This window comes from Medicago sativa, chromosome 3 (assembly GCF_051527215.1).
Source record: "Medicago sativa cultivar Bolivia chromosome 3, Bolivia_mono, whole genome shotgun sequence".
NCBI lineage: Eukaryota > Viridiplantae > Streptophyta > Magnoliopsida > Fabales > Fabaceae > Medicago > Medicago sativa.
In genome coordinates, this window is record NC_140751.1 from 47087013 (window position 1) to 47104476 (window position 17464).

Below are 17464 nucleotides of genomic sequence, written 5' to 3' on the forward strand. Positions count from 1 at the left end.
ATTCAAACAAACTTGTCATTAATACATACTATTTTTTAAGAATATGATCACCATGAAGTCAGTTGATGATTCAATTGTTCATTTTTATGCATTCAAGTTTACATCGTATGATGAAATTTTTAAAGTTAAGAATGAAGATTCGTACTTAAATAATAAATTCTCAGTGAGAACAAAATTCAAAATACTAAAGCTCAATTTTTGGGGAAAAAATACAATAATTTCAATCAAATATCACTAAATAAGTTCTATAACATAAATTTTGGGTCATGCTAACCGGTGTCCCGGGACAATGGTTAAGGATGTCAAAAAAGGTAATTATTACCATAAAAGGAAACATTTTTGACATTTTTAGTATTAATTACATAGTTTTCAATGCAATAACTACTATATAATTTCCTTTTTTAACATCTTTAACCAATGCCCCAGGTTCACCGGTTAGCATTTCCTTTTTTTTTTTTTTTATCATGTTATAGGTATGAAGTTTTCACCGTTTTTAACGGGATATCTATCGTGTTGGACACACAATATATTCTTCCTTCTCAACGGAATTTTTTCTTTATAAGCACATGTCATAAATATTACTCTTAGCCATTTGGTAAGAAACTCAAACTTATCACCACTTGGACCTATCCATTGTTTTTTTTATAGGACTTGGACCTATCCATTGTTGGTGAGAGTAAAAATATTCTAATTCATGAATTTGAAAGACTTAACAATCATTTTAGTCTCAAAATATGTGAGGGGTTGTCATTATAGTCTTTGAATTAACATACTAAAATTACAAACACGCCCTAAATGTCTATTTAGTAAATCATTTTGATTCTCAAGTCCTCAAAAAATTGTTCATCTGCTTTAGTCAATAACGGAATGCTATAATGACAGTCGAACATTAGATGTTTATTCGATCAGAAATCACTGGTCTAGTGCCAATTTTCCATATCTTTCCAAAAATGGCCAAGCAAGAAAAGGTATAATTTTACACCGATGTTTACATATTGCTATTTCAATGAAAACCTAGCTTGTAGTATGGAATAAAGCTAAACCTAGCTTGTTGACCCAAATTTTCAAACAAGAAAATGAAACATGATGTCCCCATGACCATTAACTTTGTCATCAGGATGTAATGCAACCAGCAACGTCAAAAATTCAAAAAGCACAGTTGATCATTCTCTCACTACCCATGTTCACAATTTCACATTCCAATTTTTGTCTATAAAATTTCAATTTCTCCCACCCAACCAAAACCATATTATCAACATTATTTTATGTTCATCCATTCTTTTCTTGCATAACACTCTAAACCTGGCAACATCCATGGTTAGATTGGTCTCAAATTCCTTCCTTCATGTTCTTGTTTCTATTCTCCACAAGCTAAAAATAAAGAAAAAGGTTAGAAAACCAGATTGGTCTCAACTTCCAAAAGAAATTCTTCATCTAATATCCGAAAGACTAGACAGTGAACTCTATCGCCTTTGCTTTCGTTCGGTTTGTTCCTCGTGGCGCTCTTCTTCAAGCCATGACTACCATCAAAACCATTTACCAGTGAAGCTTCCAGAATTCTCAAACATTGAAATTAGCTGCCTCATAAAACACAACATCTTTCTCATTAAATCACCTACGACCCCAATCCCTTGGTTGATCAGAGTCGGTCCAAAATTAAACGGCAAAACTCATCTCTGGGACCCTAGAGACATTTTCTACACATTACCTTTTTATTTTCAAATACATTTGAATTTGGCCCTCGACTTAAACAAACTCTCCATCATCGATCTCGGACACGTGTTCTACATCCACGACAGTGATCCTGGGGGCTATGTCTATCCTAGAAAGGTCCTCGGTGTCGGGGAACAACCTCTAGCTATTGTCACATGCGAGTATTCTGGTGAGCCGATGATTTTCCATTGCAGGGATGATCATTGGATGAATATCCCCGATGTCCCTAATGTGGAAAAATCGCATGGAGATATTTGCAATTTTAAAGGGAGGCCTTGTGTAATAGATAGAACCGGTCGGACTGTGATGATCGAATCAGATTTGACTGTTCATTTGGTGGCTGAACCTTGTTTCGGCGGCGATATTAAATTGTTGGTTGAAAGTAAGTGTCAATTGTTGCTTGTGGATAGATATGAAGGTGATGGTAGTAGTGGTGATGTAAGGATCGATGTGTTTAGGCTCGATGAGAAGCAAAAGAATTGGGTCAAATTGTCTAATTTAGGGGATAGGGTTTTGTTTTTTGGGGAAGGTTGTTCGTTTTCTGCTTCTGCTTCGGATTTGGGTGTAGAGAATGGGAATTGTGTCATCTTTTGTGCAGATGATATGAGTGTTTTTCATTTGGATCAAGGTCGGATTTCACCTTTGTCTGATTATCCAGATTATTTTAACTTATTCTTATGGCCTCCTCCAAAGTGGATCGCGGCTGCAATAAAAAAGTACGTTATTTTACATTGATAGATTTTTAATGTGATAGTGATTGATACTGCATTATTGTTCTTAGTTTCAACAATGAAAACCAACTTATACTTGACTTGATCAGTCCTCTTTGTTTCTTGTTTACTTAGAATAAGGTTATTATTTTAGTTCATCTTCTATTTTTATCTATTTCAAAGTTTTCTTTGTTGTCCATAAATCATGTGCTTATTAACTTAATTTATCAGTTTACTTGTATAATTTTTCCCTAAAATTAATTATTAGGATTTTAATTTTCTCATTTAGTTCCTAACAGAAAGCTTTGTCAATTTATACAGAAGTGGGAGAAAGAAATGGAACGCGAGACACAATATTGGGTTCATTCGCAAAATATGGCAATATGCAAACTCAATATGACAATATGGCCACGATCGATGATATCAAAATTGTTATTATGCATAAGACCTAGCTCATACTTGACCTAGCCCATATTTGATATATTGAAAAGAATTATAGTTTTTAATTGATTATTGATATTGGTTCTCACTATTTATTTCTGTGATTTTTCTCAATGAATCTTACTTGGTTTTATTTCCTTTCTTTTTTCTTTTTATTGTAACATCATTTGAAGGGAATCATGTGCATTGGTTTTCTAAATTGTTCTTACCATGTTAGTAATCGTATATATGGTTTTTGCCTTTTGATCATTACTAGCTTTGTCAATTTTTTTTTTAATTCTTTCACATAATTGATAGTTTTTAAAAATCAATTATGTGAAAGAATTAAAAAAAAAAATATTGACCGTTGAATTATATATGTGACTCGGGCCAACGAGTCGAATAGGGTTGTTCATGAACTTGAATCGAATCGAGTTCGAACTAATCAAAAGTTTTATGTATCTTCTTTGTTTGTCATACCTTGACAGCACTAACTGCCATGCCTCTTCATGAATACTCTATTTCTCCATCTTAATTTGAGGTTTTTTTTTTTTTCAACAATAGCATAATATACTTTTCATCATTAAAAATTACATTTATAATTAATAACTTCATTTACTTATAATTAAAAATTTGATTTACAAAACAATTGTAAATCATATCCACGATAAAAAAGCAATATGAGAAAGATTGGAATGCAATGAAGTGGGTAAGCCACATGAAGTCAAGCCCTCCTTGTTTCTCATAAAAAATATTAGTTCTCACGGGATACGCTCCATATATATATATTCACATTGTGTTTCTTACTTTTCTTTTTAATATTTAAATTTATTCTTATCTATTTGTTACATGTGTTATATTTGTATTGAAAATTGAGGGCATTTTCTAAAAGAAAAAAATTCAATCCAAAAGAGCTAAAAGGGTTATTTTCGTTATATATATTATAGATATTATAGATATATTGCTAGATTTAACGCTAGGGTTTTCAATTTTTATACTCACATCATCAATTTTTTATACTTTAATGATATTTTTTTTTCAATTTTTATAGTATAAATATAACAAAAAATATATAATCTAAATATTTTTTTAATGACATCAACAACAATCTTTATTATATAAAAATTGTTTAATGATATCTTTGGAATAATGAAAAAGTAAGTATAAATACATTAATCTAGTTTGTTACATTATTTAAATGATAAAGGAAAATTAAACATATATATATATATATATATATATATATATATATATATATATATATTCACATCGTGTTTGTTACATTTTTTTAATATTTAAATTTATTTTTTTTTTGACCAAATAATATTTAAATTTATTATTATCTATTTGTTACATTATTTGTATTCAAAATTAATGGTAGTTTTTGGTAGAAAAAAAGTCAACCCAAAATAACTGAGAGTTATTTTCATTATATATAGTAGATATAACGCTATGGTTTTCAATTTTTATAATCTCTCATCATCATATTTTTTTTCTCTATTCATAATCTCGTTATAAGATTTTTATTCCTGCGTTACTCTTCTAGGTATTTTCTCTTTTCTTCTTTCCCTTCTTTATCAATTCTAGTTGATGAGGAATGTCTATTCTCTTTTGAATTAGCTCTGTTCTGTTTTTAGTTTTCCAATTCAATTAGACTTTTGTTTTCAAAACTTTGAATGATTCATAAGGGTAGTTATTAGTTTTTGTTTTTATTTAATAAAAAAAATTCATTTTTTGTTAAAAAAAATCATTTGTTGTTTGCAGATAATTCCGGAAGCAAATCCGCCTCCATGGCAAAGGAATATGGAATTGGGTTTCTGGAGGAAGTAAAAGTTGTGTTTCATGGTAAGATGGGAGAGTATGATGAGTTTATAAAAGACATATATGATTTCAAGACATCCATGAATGATGATCATCGAATCATCATACTTCCAATTCATGAATTCAAAGAAAGGATGAATAAGGTACTTAAAGGGCATAAACATTTAATCTTAGGGTTCAACGCCTACATGAAGCATATTTAATCAAACTTCCAATTCCATTGGATGATAATGATGAACAACGGGGTCATAAGACAGGTTAGTAGATTTTTTTTTTTTAAAGATTATTGTGACAAAAATATTATATGTTTTTGAAATATAGAAAAAGAAGCTCATGTTTGTAAATCATCTAACGTTGTCTATTGTTGTGATTCAAAGGGAATAAAAAGGTAGTAAAGAACTGTCAACTTCCTTAGAATTTGCTTGATATTATTTCAAGAAGGCTAGATTTTGATGACCTCTTTCAATTTGGTAATGTGTGCAAAAATTGGCGGGAATTTCATAAAATTTATTGGAGGAATTTCATGTCATCTCAAGAACCATTACTTATCCAAATGTCTCCCTGTTATATGAAATCTTTTTCTTTCATCAGCTTACCTCAGCAAAAAGCTTATCACTCAGAGATGGTCAATAACTACTTATTTGGATTTGGCTATCAAGGGTCTTCTAGTGGATATTTGATCTTGACAGGGATGAATAATTCATTTATACTAATTAATCCATTTACAAGAAAAAAGATGGTAATCAATAACTCAACCTTTAAAGTTGATTTCTCTTGTTTTTCTTGCCAAGTTTTGCTTGCTTTTTCAAGAGGCTCGGAGGAATTTGTCTTGGTGGTTTTATGTAGAATTTCTAACAATCTGCATGTGTATCAATCTCGAAATCGTGATTGGGTAACTTATTTGACACCACAAAAAGTTGTTGACTTTGTTGTTTTGCACAATGCCATATATATTGTCACTGACAAGGCCAACATTGGGATACTCAGCTTGGAATCTGCAAATATAAAAATTTAAATTTGAAGAATACTCCTATTGTAAATTCTACTTCTTACTCACATGTAAGGTTGGTTAGTTGTGATGGACATCTTTTAGTGCTTAATGTTATGTCCAGGGAAATATTTAATGTGTACAAGATAGACTTCTCAACCATAGATTATGTCAAGTTAGAAACTTTGGGTGACATTGCATTATTTTATGCTCCGAGGAAAAAGTATTATGCACTGAGCAACCCGCGCATGTGGGGTTATGAAAACAATTCTGTGTATTTCATTGATCTTCCATCTCGAAAATATAGAGTGTATAAAGGGGAAGACAATAAAATTCCAAAAATAATTCTTCAACATCAAGATCCCACTACTGACCTCTTAAGGCAACAATACTTGGATTGGTGTTTTAGACATCTACACTACGAGATAGATTATTCTCTTGTTGATTAGCATGCTTATTATTACTCTACACTTTTTGTTTGGATCTTTTCCCTTTGTTTTTCCTTTTATTTGCGAATAAATTGACTAGACTCAAGAATCTTGTCATGGTTTATAGTTTCAATAATAGACAACGTTCAGACAGTGTTATTTGTACCTTTTGCTAACATGTGGTTGTAACATTCAATATTGCTTGTTCCGCATCGTGGCACAATAGTGAGAAGCATTTCATGCACCAAGTTAAAGATTTTACAATGGACTTTTTTCTATAAAAGTGAATAAAATAGTGTGTCTAAGGTTTAAACCCCGAACCTTATATATAACAATGCATTGTTTTTGAACTATGCACGGGAACACAAGGGTCTTCTTTAATAGTACACTTTTTTCTTTCTTTTTGGATTTTGTTATGAAACTAAAGAAATAGGAACAAGAATAAAGTAGAAAGAAGTGGGGAAGGAGAAAGAAAGAGAAGAGAGATGATTCTATTATTCTTTTGTGGTATACAATTAGGTTACATATGAGCTCTATTTATAGAGAAATACAATGACTTGGGGAGCAAGCACTTAGTATAACCCAATAACCCAATTGTTATATGGACATCCACTTATAATATTCATAACACTCCCCCTTGGATGTCCATCAAGGATATGCCTCATTAAAACCTTATTAGAGAAAAACCCAATGGAAAAAAGTTCTAGTGAAGGAAAAAGAGTGCAACATCCTTTTGTGTGATAATCTACCTCATTAAAAACCTTACCAGGAAAACCCAATTGGATAAAACCATGGTTAAGGAAAAAAAAGTGCATAACACATTTATGTCTCCCCCTCATAAAGGCAATCGTATATGAAACAAAGAAAGTCAATTAGTCTTCTATTCTGGTTACTCAAAAGCTTTACTTGGGGGTGACTTTGAAGAGAGATCTGATTTATCTCTATACCCTTCTCCAAATGAGCAGTGCTTGAGATATTATCTTCATATTGAGTTGTTGAAAGAATATTCTCCAATTCCTTGATCATGTTGTTTCTCTTATGTATGCTTGACTTTGTTCCGATATTTGTATTTACTAATATTGACAAAAAACAAGTTAACAAAATACATTAAAATAGACATATGATGTCATTTCTTCAATATCTCACGAAAATTAACTCTTTCAAAGAATTTCATATACTCATCACTATTGTAACACCCTATTTCTAATAAGCGGTAAAACGCGCGAATATACTAACATATTCTAGAAATAGATGCTACGTCTTCGAATAAACCACAAATCATACATGCATAAATATCATGCTACACAACATAGCAGCGGAACAACATATAATTCATAAACATATCTGGATCTTCAAACTAAATACAACTGTATCCTTCAAATCTCAAATAACAGAATATCTCAACAACTCCAAAATACAAAGTCAAATAAACAACATGCAAAGACTATCCTAGATCAGAGCCCTAATCTAGACACTTGCATGAAAAAGAGGAACTCCACTCCTCGGCATCAACAAGCACAACTAAGCATCCTGCACTCCATCCACCCGTCCATACGGAAAGGTAGGTGGTAAACCACTGAGGGTTAGCATTACATCATCATAATCCACTTAAAATTAATCAAGAAACTTTGAGAATGAAAGATACATTTAAGAACGATGGATAACAAACCATACATGTATTCACAAGTATTCTTAACATTCACATCATTCAATATCAACATCTCAAATTCATACCCACAAGTGTAACATACACACATCACAAAATCAACCATCTTAATCAACAATTAACAAATTCAATCATCAACTCAAATGCATTTCAATTCACCAACAAGTATGCAATGGCTCTAGACTCATCTAGATGCATGTGGTACCAATTCTCCTCAAGGTCGTCACCCATGATGCAACAAAAACATCATTATCAACGGCTATAGTCAACGGCAATATGGATATAACATCCGACACGACATATGATGCATGAACATATGACTCAATTCACTATGCATATGTTCACAACAATTCAACGGCTATAATCAACGGCTATAAGTCAACGGCTATAATCATCATTCAACTATATCATATAGTTCATATCTCCACATAGTTCCTTACATTCCAAATAAAAGAACAATTACAACATATGATCACAAACATCATATTAATCACCTAACAACCATTCATACATCATCTCATAATCATATCAATCTAATCATAGAGGGTTCATAAGCAATTGGCCTTCAATGATCATTTTCAATCAAGTTCGTCTCAAAAATCACAATATTGAAAATAATTGAGCACCTAAGCCAAAACCAAGTAAACGAGTTCAATTGGCTATGCCATGTATCCTCTCAAGTCACACATATGTGCAGTAGAGAATTACATAAGCATTTCATCGGCCAAATACGATGAATTCATAAAAATCACAAAGTTCGTCTCACCGAAACACTTTTCAAGAAATTTTCCATTTTCTAAGTAAAACAAGTTAAATCCCTCACATCATAGTTTAAATACTACTAAACACCTTAATTGAACTCATAAAATATAAGTTTGAAAGTTTGGAAACAATCCATAAGGTTTGGGTCGACTTAGAAATAGTTATGCGGATTTTTCGTAAAATTTCACCAAGACCACCTTGGAGTATTTGCCTCATAACTCAAAAACCAAGAATCACTTTCAAGTCAAACCAAAGCCATTCGAAAGCTAACAAAATTATCTACAACTTTCATGTTTACACCGAAAACCAATTCAAAACAGAAACGAGGGAAAAAGACGCAAGAATGCGAAACAGGGGATGCTGCCACTGTGCAGCTCGCCGTGGCGAGTAAATCTACTCGCGAGGCGAGTAAGCATCACCGAAAGCACCTCCTGCTCGCCTCCAACTTGCCTCCCACTCGCTGTGGCGAGTTGGGACAGTCCTGTTACGAGAAAAACTCACTTTTTCACCCCAAAACCCCAATTTTGACTTCCCAAAGCTCAAATTTGATCCCAAAGTTTGTTTAAACATTTCTAAACATGAAAAGACACCCAATTCCATATAAAATTTGCCCCAAAACATTCTCCTAACAAAAATCACCATTTGACCCATTTTCATCAAACTTCAAACAAAACAACACAAAGTCATATCAAACTCTCCAATTATGATTACCCAATGTTTTAATCATCAACAACAACATCTATCAACAACAACAGCAGCTAAACATCATGAATTCACCAACAATTCATCACAACAACATCTCATATCACCATTTTTGGGCAAAAATGCAAAGTATACATATAACCACAACTTAAGCATGTAATTTCATCATCAACAACTCAATTAACATTCAAATTACATACTCAAACATTGCATCAAAACATGAACACGAATTTGAAAGCAATTAGGTTCAATTCAACAATTTCACAAAAATGGGTAAAGAGAAAAAGATGTGAATTATGGTTGAAATCTAACCCTCTTACCTCTAGCACCAAGATTCTCTAACCCAAGCTTCAATTTAGCTCTTAGATGATGAATCCCTCTTGCCTCTAACCCTTGCACTTGTTCTTCTCTCTAGCCTCTATCTCTTATCTTCTCAAATGAAAAATGAAATGAAAATGTTGTAACCCTATCTCTTCTCACTAACATTAGTTTATAAAGGCTCACTTAATGGGCTTATCTCACAAACCTTAATGGGCCTAACCCATTTCTAATTCAACCTTAAAAATGTTACTACTCACCTACCGGTAAAATATAACACTAACAGTCACTTAACGGTAATTAAAATAATTACTACACCCTCTCTAGTAACTTGGTAAAATAATAACTTCCACTAAACACTAAAAAAATAACTTTCTGCAAAATTACAAAATTGCCACTGCCCTCAAAATGACCAAAATGCCCCTAAGTCCAAAATGACTAAAATACCCTTCTAACACCGAATTCTACGATTCCCAACCAAAAATACACACAGAGGCAAATAATCACATAAGAGCACATATAACACACATAAATAAATAATAAAATAAAACTAGCGAAAATCGGGCTGTTACAACTCTCCCCCACTAAAAGAATTTTCGCCCTCGAAAATTACCCGAAGGAAACAACTCTGGGTATGCAACCCTCATCCTACTCTCCGATTCCCAAGTGGCACTCTCACCGGTCGGTCCAACCCAAATCACTTTAACCAAAACGACCTCCTTGCCACGCAAACGCTTCACTTCACGATCCTCAATCCTCACTGGCCAAGTCTCAACGGTCAAATTATCCCTTACTTCCAAATCATCCACTTGAATCACATGAGACGCATCATACACATACTTCCTCAACTGAGATACATGAAACACATCATGAAGATTCGACAATGATGGCGGTAACGCAATCCGGTACGCTACAATCCCAACCTTCTCAATAATCTCAAACGGTCCAACAAAACGAGGAGTCAACTTCCGACACTTCAAAGCACGACCAACACCAGTTACAGGATTCACTCTCAAGAATACATGATCACCAACCTGAAACTCAAGGTCTTTCCTCCTCTTATCATGATAACTCTTCTGCCTATTCTGAGACGCTCTCATCTTCTCTTGGATCATCTTAACCTTTTCCGTAGTCTCTTGCACAACATCCGGTCCTAACAAAGCACCCTCTCCTGACTCATACCAACACAAAGGAGTTCTACACCTCCGACCATACAAAGCCTCAAACGGTGCCATTCCAATACTAGAATGAAAACTGTTGTTGTAAGTAAACTCAATCAACGGTAAACATTCAACCCAACTGACACCTTGCTCCAAAACACAAGCCCTCAACAAATCTTCCAAACTCTGAATAGTCCTCTCCGTCTGACCATCAGTCTGGGGATGATAAGCGGAACTCAACCTCAATTTAGTCCCCAAAGCAACTTGCAAACTCTCCCAAAACTTAGAAGTAAACCTCGGATCCCGATCTGACACAATGGTAGAAGGAATACCATGCAATCTAACAATCTGCTCAATGTAGATCTCAGCCAACTTCGCCACAGACATACCGGTCTTAATAGGAACAAAATGTGCCGACTTCGTCAACCGATCAACAATCACCCAAATTGAATCAAAACCGTTAACAGTCTTCGGCAACGCTCCCACAAAGTCCATTGATATACTATCCCACTTCCACTCTGGCACAAACAACGGTTGCATCAAACCTGACGGTCTCTGATGTTCAATCTTGGACTTCTGACAAACCAAACAAGCATACACAAACTCTGCGATCTCCTTCTTCATTCCAGGCCACCAAAACAACCTCTTCAAATCTTGGTACATCTTAGTCGCTCCTGGATGAATACTCAAACTACTCCTGTGACCTTCTTCCAAAATCTGCCTCTTAAGCTCAAGAACACTTGGTACACAGACACGATCACGAAACATCAAAACACCGTTCTCATCCAACCTGAAGTCTCCACCCTTACCTTGATTAACCAACACCACTCGATCAACAAGTTCCAAATCTTCCTTCTGACCATTCTTGATCTCCTCCAGAATATTAGTTGTCAGCTTCAACATTCCCAACCTCACACCATCCGGTGTCAACTCACTAACCAAACTCAAATCTCGAAACTGTTCAATCAACTCTAACTCTTTTACCATCAAAGCAGACATATGCAACGACTTCCTACTCAACGCATCAGCAACAACATTGGCCTTTCCAGGGTGATAACTCAGCTGAAAATCAAAATCCTTAAGATACTCCAACCACCTTCTCTGCCTCATATTCAACTCTTTTTGGTCAAACAAGTACTTCAGACTCTTATGGTCACTGAACACTTCAAACTTAGAAGCATACAGATAATGCCTCCAAATCTTCAACACATACACCACGGCTGCTAATTCCAAATCGTGAGTCAGATAATTATTCTCATGCACTTTCAACTGCCTCGAAGCATAAGCCACAACCTGACGATTTTACATAAGCACACCACCAAGACCCATCTTAGAAGCATCACAATACACAACAAACGATTCCTTCGGATTCGGCAAAATCAACACTGGAGCTGAAGTCAACCTCTTCTTCAACTCTTGGAAACTCTTCTCACACTTAGCATCCCAAACATACGCTTGCCCTTTCCGAGTCAACTGCGTCAATGGCAATGCCAACTTAGAGAATCCCTCAATGAACCTCCGATAATAACCTTCCAACCCAAGAAAGCTTCTAACTTCAAAAACAGACTTAGGTGGTTCCCACTGCAACACTGCATCAACCTTCGACGGATCCACGGCAATACCACCTTTAGAAATCACATGACTAAGGAAACTCACTTCCCGCAACCAAAACTCACACTTCGACAACTTAGCAAACAACTTATTCTCCTTCAAGACTCCCAACACTATCCTCAAATGCTCGGCATGCTCCTCTTCAGACTTCGAATACACCAAAATATCATCTATGAACACCACCACAAAACGGTCCAGAAAAGGATGAAATATTCTATTCATATACTCCATGAAGACACCTGGCGCATTAGACACTCCAAATGGCATCACAGAATACTCATAGTGTCCATACCTCGTTCTGAACGCAGTTTTGGATATATCTTCCGCCTTTACTCTAATCTGATGATATCCTGACCTCAAATCAATCTTACTGAACACTTCTGCACCAACCAACTGATCCATCAAATCATCAATCCTCGGAAGCGGATACCGATTCTTGATTGTCACCTTGTTCAACTGCCGATAATCCACACACAATCTCATGCTACCATCCTTCTTCTTAACCAACAATACAGGAGCACCCCACGGAGAAACACTCGGTCTGATAAACTGTTTCTCAAGCAACTCTTCCAATTGCTTCTTCAATTCACCCAACTCTGATGCAGACATCCGATAAGGCGCAATCGAGATAGGACTCATTTCCGGAACCAAATCAATTGCAAACTCAACTTCCCTCTCCGGCGGTAATTCGGTAATGTCGTCAGGAAAAACTTCTGGAAACTCTTGCACTACCGGCAATTCACCAACTCCTTTCTCACTACTTTCCTTCAAGGAAGCAAACATCATGAACACACTAGCTTCACCATCCAAGGACCTCTTCACTTGCTCCGCGGTCAAGAACTTCCCACCTTCCTCAGCCACCGGCTTAGAAAACGTTACACTCTTGGTCAAACAATTAATGTTAACACCAAAAGTCAACATCCAATCCATACCAAAAATTACGTCCATATGCTCCAATGGAAGACACACAAGATCCAACTCAAAATCCACGTTACCAAAACTAACAGGACACTTAGCACATACTAAGGAAGTAGTCACCGAACCACTAGCCGGGGTATCGATAACCATCCCTCGCGACAACGGAGTCACAACCAAACCCAAACGCTCAACACAACTAGCCGCAATAAAAGAATGAGTAGCACCAGTATCAATAATTGCAATCAAAGGAGTACTATTGATAAAACACATACCTCGGATGAGATTATCCGGATGCTCCACCTCTTCCGCATTCAATGCAAACACCTTCCCCGCCGCCTTCTTTGGGTTGGTACACTTAGTACTAAGATGACCCTCTTCACCACAGTTGAAACAAGTAATATCCTTCTTGCACTCAAATGCCTTGTGACCCTTCTGTCCACACTTGTAGCAACTATCACCCTTGCGACAATCACTAGAGTAATGACCCAAGATTCCACACTTGTAGCATCTCACATCAGCAACATTCGGCTTAGAGCCTCCACCAGATTCCCTCTTCTTTCCTTTGTCCTTGTTGTACGGCTTCCCAAATCCATGACTCTTTCCTTTCTTCTCATTCATCGCCTTATAATGATTCACCTTGACCTTTCCAGCTTCATCAAACATGCGACACTTATGCACCAAAGTATCAAAGTCTCGGATCTCCTGAATACACATGTACTGATAGATATCGGGCCTCAAACCGCTCTCGAACTTCACACACTTAGAGACCATAGCATGCTCCGCATTGATGTACGGACAAAACCTCGAAAGCTCCTCAAACTTTGCTGCATACTCAGCCACTGAACGGTTCTCTTGCTTCAAGTTCAAGAACTCAACTTCCTTCTTAGTCCTCAAATCCTCAGGAAAGTACTTCCTCAAAAACTCAGTCTTGAACCTAGCCCAAGTCACAGTTCCACCAGCCTCAAGCCTTCCCTTAGCATTGGTCCACCAATACTCAGCCTCTTCAGCAAGCATGTGAGTAGCCAGTCTGACCTTCTGATCCTCACTAGTCACCATAGCACGAAAGATCCTCTCCATGGCTTGCACCCAACTCTGAGCTCCATCCGGGTCATATCTACCCTTGAACGTCGGCGGACTGTTTCACAAGAAACGATCCAACCTTCGCTCCTCAGCCTCACCAGGATCACGATGACCAACCGCCGCCTGCTCATTAGCCTGAGCCAACACCTGAGCCATCGAAGCCAAAGCCTGCGCAATTGCCGCATCATCTCTACCACCAGCCATCTCACTTCTACACAAAACCAACCAACAGATATGAACAACAGCACAACAACACAAGAACAAGTACCGAAGGTAACTCATTACCATTCGCATACTAACAGGGTAAATCAACAAACACTAGTCTACTAGTCTGGACAAGACTGACCACGGCTCTGATACCAACTTGTAACACCCTATTTCTAATAAGCGGTAAAACGCGCGAATATACTAACATATTCTAGAAATAGATGCTACGTCTTCGAATAAACCACAAATCATACATGCATAAATATCATGCTACACAACATAGCAGCGGAACAACATATAATTCATAAACATATCTGGATCTTCAAACTAAATACAACTGTATCCTTCAAATCTCAAATAACAGAATATCTCAACAACTCCAAAATACAAAGTCAAATAAACAACATGCAAAGACTATCCTAGATCAGAGCCCTAATCTAGACACTTGCATGAAAAAGAGGAACTCCACTCCTCGGCATCAACAAGCACAACTAAGCATCCTGCACTCCATCTACCCGTCCATACGGAAAGGTAGGTGCTAAACCACTGAGGGTTAGCATTACATCATCATAATCCACTTAAAATTAATCAAGAAACTTTGAGAATGAAAGATACATTTAAGAACGATGGATAACAAACCATACATGTATTCACAAGTATTCTTAACATTCACATCATTCAATATCAACATCTCAAATTCATACCCACAAGTGTAACATACACACATCACAAAATCAACCATCTTAATCAACAATTAACAAATTCAATCATCAACTCAAATGCATTTCAATTCACCAACAAGTATGCAATGGCTCTAGACTCATCTAGATGCATGTGGTACCAATTCTCCTCAAGGTCGTCACCCATGATGCAACAAAAACATCATTATCAACGGCTATAGTCAACGGCAATATGGATATAACATCCGACACGACATATGATGCATGAACATATGACTCAATTCACTATGCATATGTTCACAACAATTCAACGGCTATAATCAACGGCTATAAGTCAACGGCTATAAGTCAACGGCTATAATCATCATTCAACTATATCATATAGTTCATATCTCTACATAGTTCCTTACATTCCAAATAAAAGAACAATTACAACATATGATCACAAACATCATATTAATCACCTAACAACCATTCATACATCATCTCATAATCATATCAATCTAATCATAGAGGGTTCATAAGCAATTGGCCTTCAATGATCATTTTCAATCAAGTTCGTCTCAAAAATCACAATATTGAAAATAATTGAGCACCTAAGCCAAAACCAAGTAAACGAGTTCAATTGCCTATGCCATGTATCCTCTCAAGTCACACATATGTGCAGTAGAGAATTACATAAGCATTTCATCGGCCAAATACGATGAATTCATAAAAATCACAAAGTTCGTCTCACCGAAACACTTTTCAAGAAATTTTCCATTTTCTAAGTAAAACAAGTTAAATCCCTCACATCATAGTTTAAATACTACTAAACACCTTAATTGAACTCATAAAATATAAGTTTGAAAGTTTGGAAACAATCCATAAGGTTTGGGTCGACTTAGAAATAGTTATGCGGATTTTTCGTAAAATTTCACCAAGACCACCTTGGAGTATTTGCCTCATAACTCAAAAACCAAGAATCATTTTCAAGTCAAACCAAAGCCATTGGAAAGCTAACAAAATTATCTACAACTTTCATGTTTACACCTAAAACCAATTCAAAACAGAAACGAGGGAAAAAGACGCAAGAATGCGAAACAGGGGATGCTGCCACTGTGCAGCTCGCCATGGCGAGTAAATCTACTCGCGAGGCGAGTAAGCATCACCGAAAGCACCTCCTGCTCGCCTCCAACTTGCCTCCCACTCGCTGTGGCGAGTTGGGACAGTCCTGTTACTAGAAAAACTCACTTTTTCACCCCAAAACCCCAATTTTGACTTCCCAAAGCTCAAATTTGATCCCAAAGTTTGTTTAAACATTTCTAAACATGAAAAGACACCCAATTCCATATAAAATTTGCCCCAAAACATTCTCCTAACAAAAATCACCATTTGACCCATTTTCATCAAACTTCAAACAAAACAACACAAAGTCATATCAAACTCTCCAATTATGATTACCCAATGTTTTAATCATCAACAACAACATCTATCAACAACAACAGCAGCTAAACATCATGAATTCACCAACAATTCATCACAACAACATCTCATATCACCATTTTTGGGCAAAAATGCAAAGTATACATATAACCACAACTTAAGCATGTAATTTCATCATCAACAACTCAATTAACATTCAAATTACATACTCAAACATTGCATTAAAACATGAACACGAATTTGAAAGCAATTAGGTTCAATTCAACAATTTCACAAAAATGGGTAAAGAGAAAAAGATGTGAATTATGGTTGAAATCTAACCCTCTTACCTCTAGCACCAAGATTCTCTAACCCAAGCTTCAATTTAGCTCCTAGATGATGAATCCCTCTTGCCTCTAACCCTTGCACTTGTTCTTCTCTCTAGCCTCTATCTCTTATCTTCTCAAATGAAAAATGAAATGAAAATGTTGCAACCCTATCTCTTCTCACTAACATTAGTTTATAAAGGCTCACTTAATGGGCTTATCTCACAAACCTTAATGGGCCTAACCCATTTCTAATTCAACCTTAAAAATGTTACTACTCACCTACCGGTAAAATATAACACTAACGGTCACTTAACGGTAATTAAAATAATTACTACACCCTCTCTAGTAACTTGGTAAAATAATAACTTCCACTAAACACTAAAAAAATAACTTTCTGCAAAATTACAAAATTGCCACTGCCCTCAAAATGACCAAAATGCCCCTAAGTCCAAAATGACTAAAATACCCTTCTAACACCGAATTCTACGATTCCCAACCAAAAATACACACAGAGGCAAATAATCACATAAGAGCACATATAACACAC

General features: G+C 35.9%; 1 protein-coding gene, 1 long non-coding RNA gene and 1 pseudogene across 2 annotated transcripts; 2 read left to right on the plus strand and 1 right to left on the minus strand.

The window, feature by feature from the left end:
• Window positions 1–1166: 1166 nt before the first annotated feature.
• On the plus strand, window positions 1167–3107 carry LOC146937795 (F-box protein SKIP23-like). The gene is made up of 2 exons (XM_085751918.1): window positions 1167–2429; window positions 2745–3107. Exons 1-2 carry the CDS (start codon window positions 1315–1317, stop codon window positions 2821–2823), a joined length of 1194 nt encoding a protein of 397 aa, XP_085608044.1. The 5' UTR covers window positions 1167–1314; the 3' UTR covers window positions 2824–3107.
• Window positions 3108–4612: 1505 nt separating this feature from the next.
• Window positions 4613–6124, plus strand: LOC146937796 (uncharacterized; annotated as a pseudogene).
• Window positions 6125–14775: 8651 nt separating this feature from the next.
• LOC146937797 (uncharacterized) lies at window positions 14776–17464 on the minus strand. Its single transcript, XR_015033322.1, has 2 exons — window positions 16939–17464; window positions 14776–15015 (listed from the first exon to the last, which is right to left on the minus strand). It is a non-coding gene; the product is annotated as an uncharacterized LOC146937797 (long non-coding RNA).